The 12,219-nt window shown below is 56.2% G+C and overlaps 1 protein-coding gene across 1 annotated transcript; it reads right to left on the reverse strand.

Moving 5' to 3' along the window:
• Positions 1–1,414: 1,414 nt before the first annotated feature.
• On the reverse strand, positions 1,415–2,971 carry LOC144108674 (uncharacterized). The gene is made up of 2 exons (XM_077641851.1): positions 1,845–2,971; positions 1,415–1,562 (listed from the first exon to the last, which is right to left on the reverse strand). Exons 1-2 carry the CDS (start codon positions 2,969–2,971, stop codon positions 1,415–1,417), a joined length of 1,275 nt encoding a protein of 424 aa, XP_077497977.1.
• Positions 2,972–12,219: the final 9,248 nt, after the last annotated feature.

Raw genomic sequence — 12,219 nt, forward strand, 5'->3', positions numbered from 1 at the left:
TTCACCAAAAACCAATTATTATCATTAAGAACCTAAAATTCACAAAGAGCGGTAGTGCAAACCAGAACACTTCTGCAAACAAATCCCGTGGTTTGTCATCTGCCAACTGGCCAACCATATCCATGGTAGCAAAGCAAGGTAATGTAACGCAAGGTTAATTAGGTTATTTCTGCTGCTTGTCGGTACTTGGCACGAGCAACTGCATGTCTCGTGTGTACCAGCGCGATGGTCCGAAGCCTGAAAAACATCAATCAAGGCTCCACTGTTTTCACGTCGTCAAGAAGAGGAGAAAAGGTCATTGAAGGAAGCGAAGAAGTACTCGGCTGGGCAGGTTGTCATTCGGTGCTTAATGAACGGGAGCCAGAAGAGAGCACGCCTTACTGATGTGCACAAGAGCTGCACAACGCCTCACCCTGAAGACTTTCATGCTCACGATTCATTTTCTGAAGTCACGAAAAGAGTCTGCTTTAAAAAAAATAGGTTTTTTTACAGGCCATCTTATCCAGGCAAGCGGCGGGAGAGATACGGATTTTTTGTAAATCTTTACTAGGCGAAATTTCGCAAATTAGTTTCTTCCATAAAAAAACGGCCGTGGCTTAGCTTGGTTAAGCCTGGTGATTGCGAAGCAATAGTGTGTTATTCTCGGTCCAGCTGGTAGTATGCATGTTGGTAGTCTTGGGTTATGCTAGTGTTACGGCTTACAGTGAATCATCTAAGAGGAAGTCATCCGTCGAATCCGTGTATGCAGACAAACATTTCCCTCACCAGCGTGCCCCTTACAAAATATTCCAGTATCGATTGGCCGACGGTGCGGTAACACTCCATTTTCTCCGCGTCGTAAGATATGCCCACTCGGTGCTTGCAGTAGCATTCGTTAAATTACGGTAGCGTTACGCATTAATAAATGTTGGGGGTTATTGTCCCCGTCCAAAATGGGATACAGTTTGTTGTACGTCTCCTCGTCGTCTTCACGATGCATTAGCGGTAGCTTGTAGAAGGAGACTCACTGTCGGGCAAACTCATAATTTCTTCCTTTGCTTCTGCTGTTTCCACAGAGGAGGTTGCACGTTGTCGCCGAGCTGCATACTGGGCACGCCGCTTAGAAAGTCGTTCTTCTCGTTCTTCTTCCGTCTCCGTAGCTCGCTGATGCTTCCTCTTTGCATTCTGCCGAGCTGCCTTGTTCGTAGGCACCATCGTAACATCTGGCTGTATGACTGCCTTCTTCTTCTTCTTCAGTGATTGTTGGGAAGGATGAAAAGGAGGGAGACACGGGCTTGTCTACTGGAGGACTAGCCTCCACGCCCACTGCCGGCGTGTCGTAGAAAGAGGAGAGTAGGGGAAAAAAGATTGAAAGGAAAGGTTAGGCGCGCAGCCGCAATGATAATGTCAAATGACATACGCAGTCCCCTGTGGCCTATAGGCGGCCAGAGAGGCCGGAGGCCTCCAGGAAGTTGAGGAGGTGCCGGAGGGCTTTGGCAGGATTGTGACAGCCAGGGAAGAGAAGGTGGTCCGCTGATGTGCAGGGGAGGCCCAGGGAGCGGTAGCCAGCCTCCATGATAGTCCTTGCGGAGACAAGGGCAGGGCATACACACAGGAGGTGTTGGGCAGTCTCTTGCGGGTAAGTGCAGAAGGAGCAACCCGGGGAGTGAGAGAGGCCGATGCGGAAAAGGCGGGAGCCGGTGTTGGCGCAGCCTACCCTGAGTCTCAGTAGGAGGCTGCGCTCTTTGCAGTCCATGCCTCGAGTTGGGAGTGAATGGGGGGGATGGCCGTTTGCCACCCTGGGATCAGGGTGATCTAGGAGGAGGAGGCGGTCCACTGTGTTCCTTGCTAGATCCAAGGGGCACAGGTTCCTGGAGAGCGGAGTACCCGGAGAGTGGGCCGATTTGGCAAGGGAGTGCGCTTCTTCATTGCCCTGGACACCGATATGGGCCGGGACCCAGGTGAGACGGATGCGGGTTCCCCTGGAGCACAGTGTGTCGAGCCGCCAAGCAAGCCTGCGGGCGATGGGAGGACCCTTGAATGGCCTCAGGAGGAGCTGGAAGGCTGCCCTGGAGTCGGTGTAGATGGCTGCCTCCTTGATCCCAGGGCGTTGGTTTAGGATGTCAGCGGCCAAGTGTATGGCGGCACGTTCTGCGGTTGTGGACGATGCCACAAAAGGAAGCCTGGCCTGTCTGCTCAAGTGGAGCGATGGGGCTGTGCAGGCTGCAGCCGCAGATGAGCATGGTCCTGGGAGGACGGAGCCATCCGTGAAAATAGTGACGGTGCCAGGGGGTTCAGCATGAAGAACCGCAGCGACCTCCTGACGTAAGCCCACAGCGGGAGTGACCCGCCTCGTCCGGGAGCCAGGTAGAGAGAGGTTGACCTCGTAGAGGTGTCCAAGGTCCGGGCGAGGAGGGAGGGGGAAGGACTCAGGCTGTCCCCCCACGAGGTGTTCGAAGAACTGGGCCACCTGACCCATTTTGGAGTTGGGCCTCGTGAGAAGGCGGTCCACAAGGGGGCGGCCATCGGGCGCGTTGTGGAGGCGCTCGATGTGGCGGAGAGAGGTGCGCCTGGATAGCAGCTCCAGAGGCCATGTACCTGCTTCTGCCAGGGTGGCGGCCACGGGAGAGGAGCGGGGAAGTCCAAGGCATAGTCGTATTGCCGCCCGCTGTTTCCGCTCGATGGCCAGGTATTGGCTCACAGTGAGCCGGATGAGCGGTAGTGCGTATGTGAACTGCGGGACGGCCATGCCTTGGTATAGCTGGAGTCCCAGCCTGGGGGTGATGCCATTGCCCTTGGCTAGGAGGCTGCGTATAGCCCCCTGGACCCTGGAGGACTGGGCCAGGAAGTGGCTTACTGCCGGGTTCCAGGTGAGCCGAACGTCGATGAGCAGGCCCAGGTATTTCACTTGGCGGCTCCAGGCTAGGTCACGGCCACCAACGTGGAGGAAGGTCCGGCCAGGGCGGGCGCCAACCCTTGTGTTGAGAAGCATCGCCTGTGTTTTGGAGGGGGAGATGCTGAGGCCTGCACGTTCCAAGAAGACGGCGACAGCATCGATGGCCCGCTGCACGTTTCTGATGGTTTGGACCCTGGATCAGCGGGGCCCACGGCACCAGATGGCGATATCATCCGCGTAGATGGCCACGTGGATGGGTAGACGGAGATCCTTGGGCAGGAAGTTGGGCAGAAGGGCCAAGACAGCGTTGAAGAGTAGGGGGCTGAGGACGCTTCCCTGAGGTACGCCACGGCAGATGTGCCGGGGGGAGCTGGTGGCATTGCCTAGACGGACGCACCTTCGGCGGTCAGCAAGGAAGCCCCGGACATACTGGAGGAGGTTGTTGGAGATTCTCATGATGTTGAGAGCCTCCAGTATGGCCTCGTGGCGGATGTTGTCGAAGGCGCCTCGTATGTCCAGTAGAGCCAGGCATACTATATGGCGACTGTGCTTCGCGTCCTCCAGGGTTGACACCAGGTCCGCGATGGAGTCACCGGTACAGCGATGGTGACGGAAACCCGATTGCTGTTCCGGGAAGTGGCAGGTGACGTTGCCCACCCAAGACAAGCGCTCCAGGGCCATGGCCTCCATGACCTTTCCAGGAACAGAGGTGAGGGAGACAGGCCGGTAGGAGCTGATGGCAGATGGGGGCTTGCCTGTCTTCAGGACGGGAACGACCAGGGCAGTTCTCCACGCATCGGGGAGGATACCTGTCCGCCACACCTTCGTTGAAGGAGGACAGCAAACTGGTCCGGTGGTCCTCGCCGAGGTTACGTAGCATCTGGTAGGTGATGCCGTCTATGCCGGGTGCAGTGCGACGCCTGGAGCGGGTCAGCCCTGCCGAGAGCTCCCGGAGGGTGAAGGGCGCAGTGCAGGTGGAGATTATGCCAGCTTCCTGAGGGGAAGGACCTTGGGGTGGGGCAGGTAGGGCAGGAGCCTGGGTTGGTGGCCGGGAGTCCCCGGAGGGGAAAAAGGCATCAGCCAGCCGTTCCGCCAGCTCCTGGCAGGTGATTCCCAAGGAGACAGCAATGGCCAGGTGGGGGTGGAGTTGGGTCCGAGGGGCGAGGAGGGAGCGGAAGAGACGCCAAGCCCTGGCTGGGGTGCGGGCAGAAACGAGGGAGGCACAAATGCCTTCCCAGGATTCGTTTCGGCGCCTGTTGTGCTCGCGTCTGCAGGCGGCGTCAAGACGGTTGTACGCCGTCCAGTCTTCGGCTCTGTCAGTACGGAGGGCCCTTCTCTCTATCTGCCGTCGTTGGGCCCTTAGGTGGAGCAACATGAGATCAGGGACGGGCTGAAGAGGGGGGACTTCGCAGGTGATGGTTGCTGCTGCCGCGCACCTTGCCACATGTGCCAAGAGATCGCCCTGGAGCGGTAGGCTGCCAAGAAGGTCCCGGAAGCGGTCCCAATGAATCACTTTGTAGATGCGTCCGTCCGCCCTTCTTCCGACTGCCCGGAGCAGCCGGAGCACCACCACGTCAAGCACCCGCCACGTACATACTTCGACCAACTCCCCTTTATTCCAGTTCAATGATGAATATATATACAGATGTGCGAGTCAGCTGACCAGATAGGGCGCATGCCTAGCGCCACCTAGTTTATACAAACATAACTACAGAATACAATACCACATTATTCCCCCTCAAAAGAGTTAGCAACTAACACTGGAAAAACACAATAAACACTCAATGTCTTTCATAGTCTTTAAACCACACTGGTGGTCTTCTTTGTCTCGTCGAATGCCTCAGTCCTGGAACGTCCCTTTCAACTGGCGTCTGAACAGATGGCTGCTGGGGTGGGTCGTGGTTCTCCTGCTGTGGTTCGCCAAGTGGTTTTGCTGATTCAGGCGAACAACTTTTCGGAACTGTAGGTGGTGGAACTGGTTGGGGGCAAGGTACCAGCCGACTCCGATTCCATGTGCGGCCATCATTGAGCTTGTAGGTATCTTGACCACATTGGTCCACAATGGTGAATGGACTCGAGTAGCTCAGAGCGCCCTTAGGCACGTGACCAGGCAACTTGACTCTCACCGGTTGACCTGTTGTTAATGGAGAGTACTTTGCAGCTCGTCGACGGTCAGTGTAAGTCTTACTTGCTTGTTGCCTTTGTGCTACTCTGCTGTGGATGGACTTCATCGCTGCCTGCGGATCTTGAAAAAACTCTTTACCTGGCGCTCCTACAAGATCAAGTTTTGTTCTGGGATGACGGCCGTGAAGAAGGACGGAAGGCTTCACTCCTGTGGTCGCATGCGGTGTGAAACGGTAGACTCCCAGGTATTCGGTGATAGCTTCCTTCAAAGGCCGATGTTCTTGTGCGCAGACTTGAACGTACTCTTTGAGTACTCGATTAAACCTCTCTACCTGCCCGTTAGCTTGCGGATGATAGACTGCCGAATACGTATGAGCGATGCCACGTTCTTTGAGGAAACTGTCAAACTCCAAGGCTGTAAACTGAGCACCATGATCACTCACAATCTCGTCTGGATATCCTTCCCTGCTGAAGATGCTTCGCAGAAAGGAGATGACTGTTGCAGTTGTCACCCTTGCTGAGAAACAAACCTCAGGCCACTTGCTGTAGTAATCGATGGCTGTAATGGCAAAACGGCAATCTGCCGGCACTTCGGAAAAAGGGCCCACAATATCGATGCCTAGCTTCTGCCATGGTGCAGATGGGAATGCAACTGGCTGCAGAGGTGGTGTCACGGGTTTTGCAGACTTGTCAACAGATTGGCAAACCGCGCAGGATGCAATGAATTGTTCTACTTGCTTGCACATAGCAGGCCACCAGTATTGCTCACGTAGTCGCTGCTTTGTCCTCGTTATTCCCGGATGAGACTCGTGGGCTGCGTCAAGAAGCCGTGCTACGAGGGACGAAGGTACTACAAATTTGTCACCACGAAGCAGGAGGTCTCCAACGACTGAGAGCTCAGTTTGCACCCGGTAGAACGGAACTGCTTCGGCAGGCAACATCTTCACTGCGGGCCATGCCGATGTCACCCACTTTATAACCTGCTGCAGCAACGGGTCCTGCATCGTTTCAATGACAAACTCTTCATGAGTAATGCATGTTGAGACAACACAAACAGTCTCTTCTTCCTCTTCCTCCACACGACCTGGAAGGGGCATCCTTGAAAGAGCATCAGCAACAGTATTCTTGTCACCCTTGTGAAATTCAATCGTGAAGTTGTATGCCAACAGCCTGGCGTGCCACCTCGCAATCCGGAACGGTCGGCGACCTACTCCCTTTGTACTAAGGAGTGTGACCAGAGCCTGGTGATCGGTGCGTAATATGAATGAACGACCCCAAAGGTACACTCTCCAATATTCGCATGCCCACAAGCAAACAAGGGCTTCCAATTCCCCTACAGAATACTTCTGTTCCTGTGAAGTAAGCCTGCGAGAAGCAAAAGCAATCGTCACCAGTTCATCATTCCTTGTCTGTTGCAACACTGCTCCCAAGCCAATGGATGAGGCATCCGTAGTGACAATAATGTCACCCGCAGGATCAAATAGCTGTAAACATCTTGTGGCCAGGGAACATTTCAGTTGCTCGAAACAAGCTTGTCTTGCAGGGTTCCATGTGAATGTGGCATTCTTACGTAGCAACTCTCGAAGAGGCTCGACAACCACCGCATAGTCAGGTATAAATTTGGCGTAGTAGCCTACCATGCCCAAGAATGAGCGCAGAGTACCGACATTTGTTGGGGCTGGCACAGCCTTGATGGCGTCAATGTTACTTTGTAAAGGGCGTATTCCCTTGTGACTGATCCTGTGACCAAGGAAGTCGACTTCTTGCACAATAAAAATGCATTTGTCATTCAACTTCAATCCAGCCTTGCAATCAAGTGCAAAACTTGTTTCAAATTCTTGAAGTGCTCTTCACGTGTGCTTCCGTACACAATGACATCATCTATGTAGCACAAAGTGTTTTTGCAGTTCTGCAAAATAGTGGCCATCATTTTCTGAAACGCAGACGGTGCTGATGCAAGACCGAAACAGACGCGCTTGAATCTGTACAGTCCACTATCGGTTATGAAGGTAGTCAGTTCCCTGCTTTCAGGGCTTAGCAGAACTTGGTGATATGCAGCTGCTAAATCAATCTTTGAAAAGTAATTTGCGCCATGAAGTTTGTGCAATATTTCTTCCGTGTGCGGCAGTGGAAATTTGTCAACGACAATCGCTTTGTTTGGTTCGCGCAGATCGACACAAATTCTTATCTTGCCGTTTTTCTTTGCTACTACTACGATTGGAGACACCCATTCAGACGTGTCAATCTTTTCTATGACATCTTCTTGCTCAAGGCGCTGCAGCTCTTCGCGTACTCGGTCTCGCATTGAAAATGGCAAACGCCGCAACTTAGCAACAACAGGCGTGATTCCTTCTCTTATCTTGACCTTATGGACAAAATTTGTTGCAAGCCCTAACTTGCCATCAAACAAGTGCGGAAACTGGCAAAACAGTTCACGGTCAAGGCCTTCTGGCGCTTGCGTAATATGGGTGCATTGCAATGACGTACCGTTGATTTGCAGACGCAGCGTTTCGACAGCGTCGATGCCGAGAATGTCAGTACCGTCCTTGACGACGTAGAAGAGAATGTCGGCCTGCCGATCCTGGAAGATGACTGGCGCCGTGAAACACCCCTCGATGGTTATTCTGCGGCGAGAGAAATCGTAGAGTGACGCTGATGTTGGCTGCAAAGGGAAGCGTTTCAACCTTGAATACGTGGCGTTCGACAGAATGGAGACAGCAGAACCCGTGTCTACGAGGAAACGTATAGGAACATCTTGCACGAAGACTTCTGTGTGTATCCCTCCTTTGCACTGCCGGTCGAGAAGCAACACGTTGAGATCGCCGGATGCACTGCAGGTGTCGACTTCTCGGACAGCAAGGGCCCTTTCGTCAGGCATGCCGCTTCTACAGACACGCTGAAAATGTCCTCGTTTGCCACATTTGCTGCAAGTTTTACCCCGCGCCTTGCATGTCTTGGAATCTGCAAGATGCCCTGAAGACCCGCAACGGAAACAGGACTTCGGCTGCTGCGAACGCGGTAACTGCGTTTCTGAGCGGCATGGCATCCGATGTTTTTCGACCTTTTGAACGCTCGCAGCCGATGACTGCAGCTCAAGTGAGTATTTCGTGGCTTCTTCGATACTGTTTGCAATAGCCAGTGCGCGTTCAAGAGTGAGCGAAGTGCCTTCAAGCAGTAAGCGTTCCCGAAGAACAGGGTTGCACGTTTTCGCTACAAGTTGGTCACGAATAAAATCGTCAGCCTGCTTACCGAAGTCGCAACTTAATGCCAGCTCACGCAACGCCGTGACGAACGCTGTTGCAGTCTCCCCGGGCAGTTGGGTGCGTTGTCCGAACCGATGCCGCTCCACGACGACGTTCGTTTTAGAAGTGAAGTAAGCGTCCAACGTAGCCACCGCTGCATCGTACTCGTCGCTCGTACCGCTTCCTTCCTTTCCTTCTGTAGGCGGCGTCGACGATTTCTCCTCCGGCAACGCGTAGTACAAGCGTTGGCCTTCCACACCCAAACAGTGTAGCAGCAAAGCTTTACGGCGCGCAGGTGGGTGAGCGTCGCTCCCGGACGCCAGGAGATAGTTCTTGAAAAGGCGGTGCCACTGCGTCCAAGGAATGGCGGGCTTCCCGGGCGTCGGCAGGAACTCGGGCGGTTGATGCAGGCTCATTGCTTCCGCGTTCGGTTACTTCACCACTCGTCGCCAACTGTTGTATCCCGTACCGTTGGGGAACTGCCCGGTCCGACTGCCCGGAGCAGCCGGAGCACCACCACGTCAAGCACCCGCCACGTACATACTTCGACCAACTCCCCTTTATTCCAGTTCAATGATGAATATATATACAGATGTGCGAGTCAGCTGACCAGATAGGGCGCATGCCTAGCGCCACCTAGTTTATACAAACATAACTACAGAATACAATACCACAGTTGGGCCCTTAGGTGGAGCAACATGAGATCAGGGACGGGCTGAAGAGGGGGGACTTCGCAGGTGATGGTTGCTGCTGCCGCGCACCTTGCCACATGTGCCAAGAGATCGCCCTGGAGCGGTAGGCTGCCAAGAAGGTCCCGGAAGCGGTCCCAATGAATCACTTTGTAGATGCGTCCGTCCGCCCTTCTTCCAGGCTTGGGGCTGAGGACGATGGGATAGTGGTCAGATCCCCATGTATCCGGGGAGGGGCACCACTCATAGACGCACCGTTGAGACACGATGCTCAGATCGATGCACGAGCGAACACCTCCCCTCCGGACGAAAGTGGGAACACCAGAGTTGAGGATGTGGAGGGAGGTACCACGCAGGGCAGCGGTAAGGTCACGGCCGCGGCGATCAGCTCTGCGGGAGCCCCACCTCGGATGAGCAGCGTTGAAGTCTCCGCAGAGGAGGCAGTCCCCGCCTATAAGGCTGACAAGATGTGGCAAGGAGTAGGCGTCCCATGGGGTTACAGGGCGGACATAGATACTTGCCACAGCAGTGTCGACACCCCTGAGACGGACTCTAATGCACACACACTCCATAGGCGCCACTGTGGCATCGTCAACGTTAATTTCTGCCTGAGGGAGGTCAGAGCGGACGAAGAGTACTGCTCTGGATCTTCCTGGTGGGTGTAGACGGTCCAGACAGGGGTCGGCCGAGCACATGGTAAGGAGGCAGGAGGATCTGCTGTTTTATGCCACGTAGCCAGGAATGCGAATTTCCCCTGGACGGAGGTAAGCCTCTTGAAGAGCAAGGACATCCGGGGGTGAGGGGTCAGCCTCAAGGCGGCTGATAAGTTCCGCTCTGCGTGGTCGCAGGGAACGGCAGTTCCACTGGAGAACCCTTGGGCGGGTGGTTACTGGTGGAGATCTAGCCATGATGGACTGGCTGTGGATGCTGTCCATGAGCCACACTCGGTGGCGACTGGGACGCCACGGGGAGGAGCAGCGTAATGGCTTGGAGGGTAGCTGCCAAAGTCCGCGTCAGATGCTCGAGATGCCCTCCTAGGAGGGCTGGGGGTGTGTTGCCCGTAGGATGGCCAGGCGCGGGGTCGCTTTGTGTGCCTGCGGGCTGTTCTGGGGGTGGAGGTGGCCGGGGAGGAGCAGCAGGTGTTGCCCGAGTTTTGAGAGTCTGGGCATAGGATATATCCCCTGTCCGGAGGTTGGCTCTGATGGCTCTCTGGGAGACAGGCTCTGTTGCTGCGTTGACGGCCGCTGCCACACGTCGCTCTTCCTGCCATCGTGGGCATGCTGGGTAGTCTGCGGGATGGGCCCCTCCGCAGTTAATGCAGCGGGGTGCAGGGGCGTCACAGGGAGAGGAGCCATGTTGGCGTCCACAGCGGCGGCAGCGTTCATTCAGGGTGCAACTGGCCGTGACGTGGTCGAGGCGGCCGCATCGGCCACACTGGATGGGACGAGGAAGGGCCGGATGGACAGGCAGGCGGAGCTTGAATATTGAAACGTGGGGTGGCGGGAGTGGTGCCCCGAAGCGGATCTGGAGTGTGTTGGGCGGGCCTCTACGAACACCCAGAATAGGCACGGATGCCTCGATGGCTGAAGGGAGGTCTGAATCCCCAACGTCCGCAGAAATGCCATGGACGTATCCCATGGAGGTGCCCTTGTCCGCGGCAGGTCGCGGGCGAACGGGTACACCGACGAGGCTGCGTGTGTCCAGGAGGGCCTCCATTGCCTGGGTTGTGAGGACGTCCACAGCGACGATATTGCGTGCGGGGTTTACCCTCACGGAAGAGACTCCAGGGATGGAGGAGAGTTCGGCAGCTATGCGGAACTTGCAGAGCTGCCGGAAAGAGGTGCCCTTCTTTTTGAGGTGGAAGAGGATAGTCCCCACAAGTCCGTCCACTGTCTCGGGGGGAAGGGGAGGGCGGCGAGGACGACGGCGGCGCCCACGAGTTACTTGAGTGGTCCACTCTCCTTCTGCCGTGGGATGGACATCCGGGGTGAATGCATCTGCTGCTGGGTGGGTGCTGGGATGCTCAATTACGTTGGTGTCCCCTTGCCATTCCTGTATAGGAGATTCCGAGGGCTGGGGGTTGCCGTCCGAAGTAGGAGGGGGAGGACAGGAAGGTGCAGTGTCCTCTCGTGGGAGGGGGGAAAGTGGACGATGTCCACCCCTGGGAGGCCTGGATGGTCAAGCTGGGGGGAGGCTGAGTTGGAGAGCACCACAGCCGGGGCCTCAGGTTGGGGTGGGACTGAGATGACAGTGGGTTCCTCAGTCGGAAGGTGGGGCTCTTGTTGAGGCTCAGGAAGTGGCGAGGAGGTAGTCTCCTGTGACGATGTGTCCAGGGGAGCAGGAGGGGAGGTAATCTTCTTCCCTTGAGCTTTCCTCTTAGTGCGAGGAGGGAGATTTGCAGCGGCAGCGGTTTCCTTGGCCTTGAGGAATTCCTTGGCTTTAGCACGAAGGCGAGTGAGGGCCGGGGAGTAGTCTGTCACCTTGGGAGCAGGGGAGGGGCTGCGGCGCCTGGGGGCCTTCATGTTGGTAGGGGCATCGAGAAGGCGGCGGCCCTGCTGGGTCTGAGCAAGCAGGAACTGTACGCTATCCTCTAGGTGGCGAAGGAACATAGCTGGGTCAACACCCAGGCTGGCACTGCGGCGGTGGATAGTAGTGTCCTCCAGGAGCGTCCGAAGGGAACGGCGTGAGGCCGCCATGGTCCCAGCAGTAGCGAGGCAGCCCGGAGGAGGCGGGCAGCCGGCGCAGAGCAAGGGAGTGCCCGCCCAAAAGGAGGACGGGCACCGCGGGAGGCGGAGCTTCCCGCGCGATCGGCGAGAGGGCCCGTTCGAAGAGGAGGAGTACGCAACAGCGGCGGCGCAAGCCGAGGAGAAGCGGCGACGGCGCAATGCGTACCCAGAACCGAACTGTTCAACCGAACCGTCCGATTGGCCAACCAACCGAACCAACCGAACCAGAACCGACTGCCTTGGCGAGAGGAGCGGAGCTGTTTATACAGCTGGTGTGACGTCACTCTGACCGTAGCGCCCCTGGTGAGAGGAGCGGGAGTTAGGCCGCCGTTGGTGGCTACCGCCTCGCCTCGCGACGGCGTGAGATGGGGCCCCGTTTTTACACAGCTGGTGTGACGTCAAACCGACCGTAGCGCCCCTGGTGAGAGGAGCGGGAGTTAGGCCGCCGTTGGTGGCTACCGCCTCGCCTCGCGACGGCGTGAGATGGGGCCCCTTTTTTACACAGCTGGTGTGACGTCACACTAGGTCACGTGGTGTGACGTCACGCAGCGAGGTCACGCTAA

Source organism: Amblyomma americanum, chromosome 10 (assembly GCF_052857255.1).
Source record: "Amblyomma americanum isolate KBUSLIRL-KWMA chromosome 10, ASM5285725v1, whole genome shotgun sequence".
In the NCBI taxonomy this organism is placed as follows: Eukaryota; Metazoa; Arthropoda; class Arachnida; order Ixodida; family Ixodidae; genus Amblyomma; species Amblyomma americanum.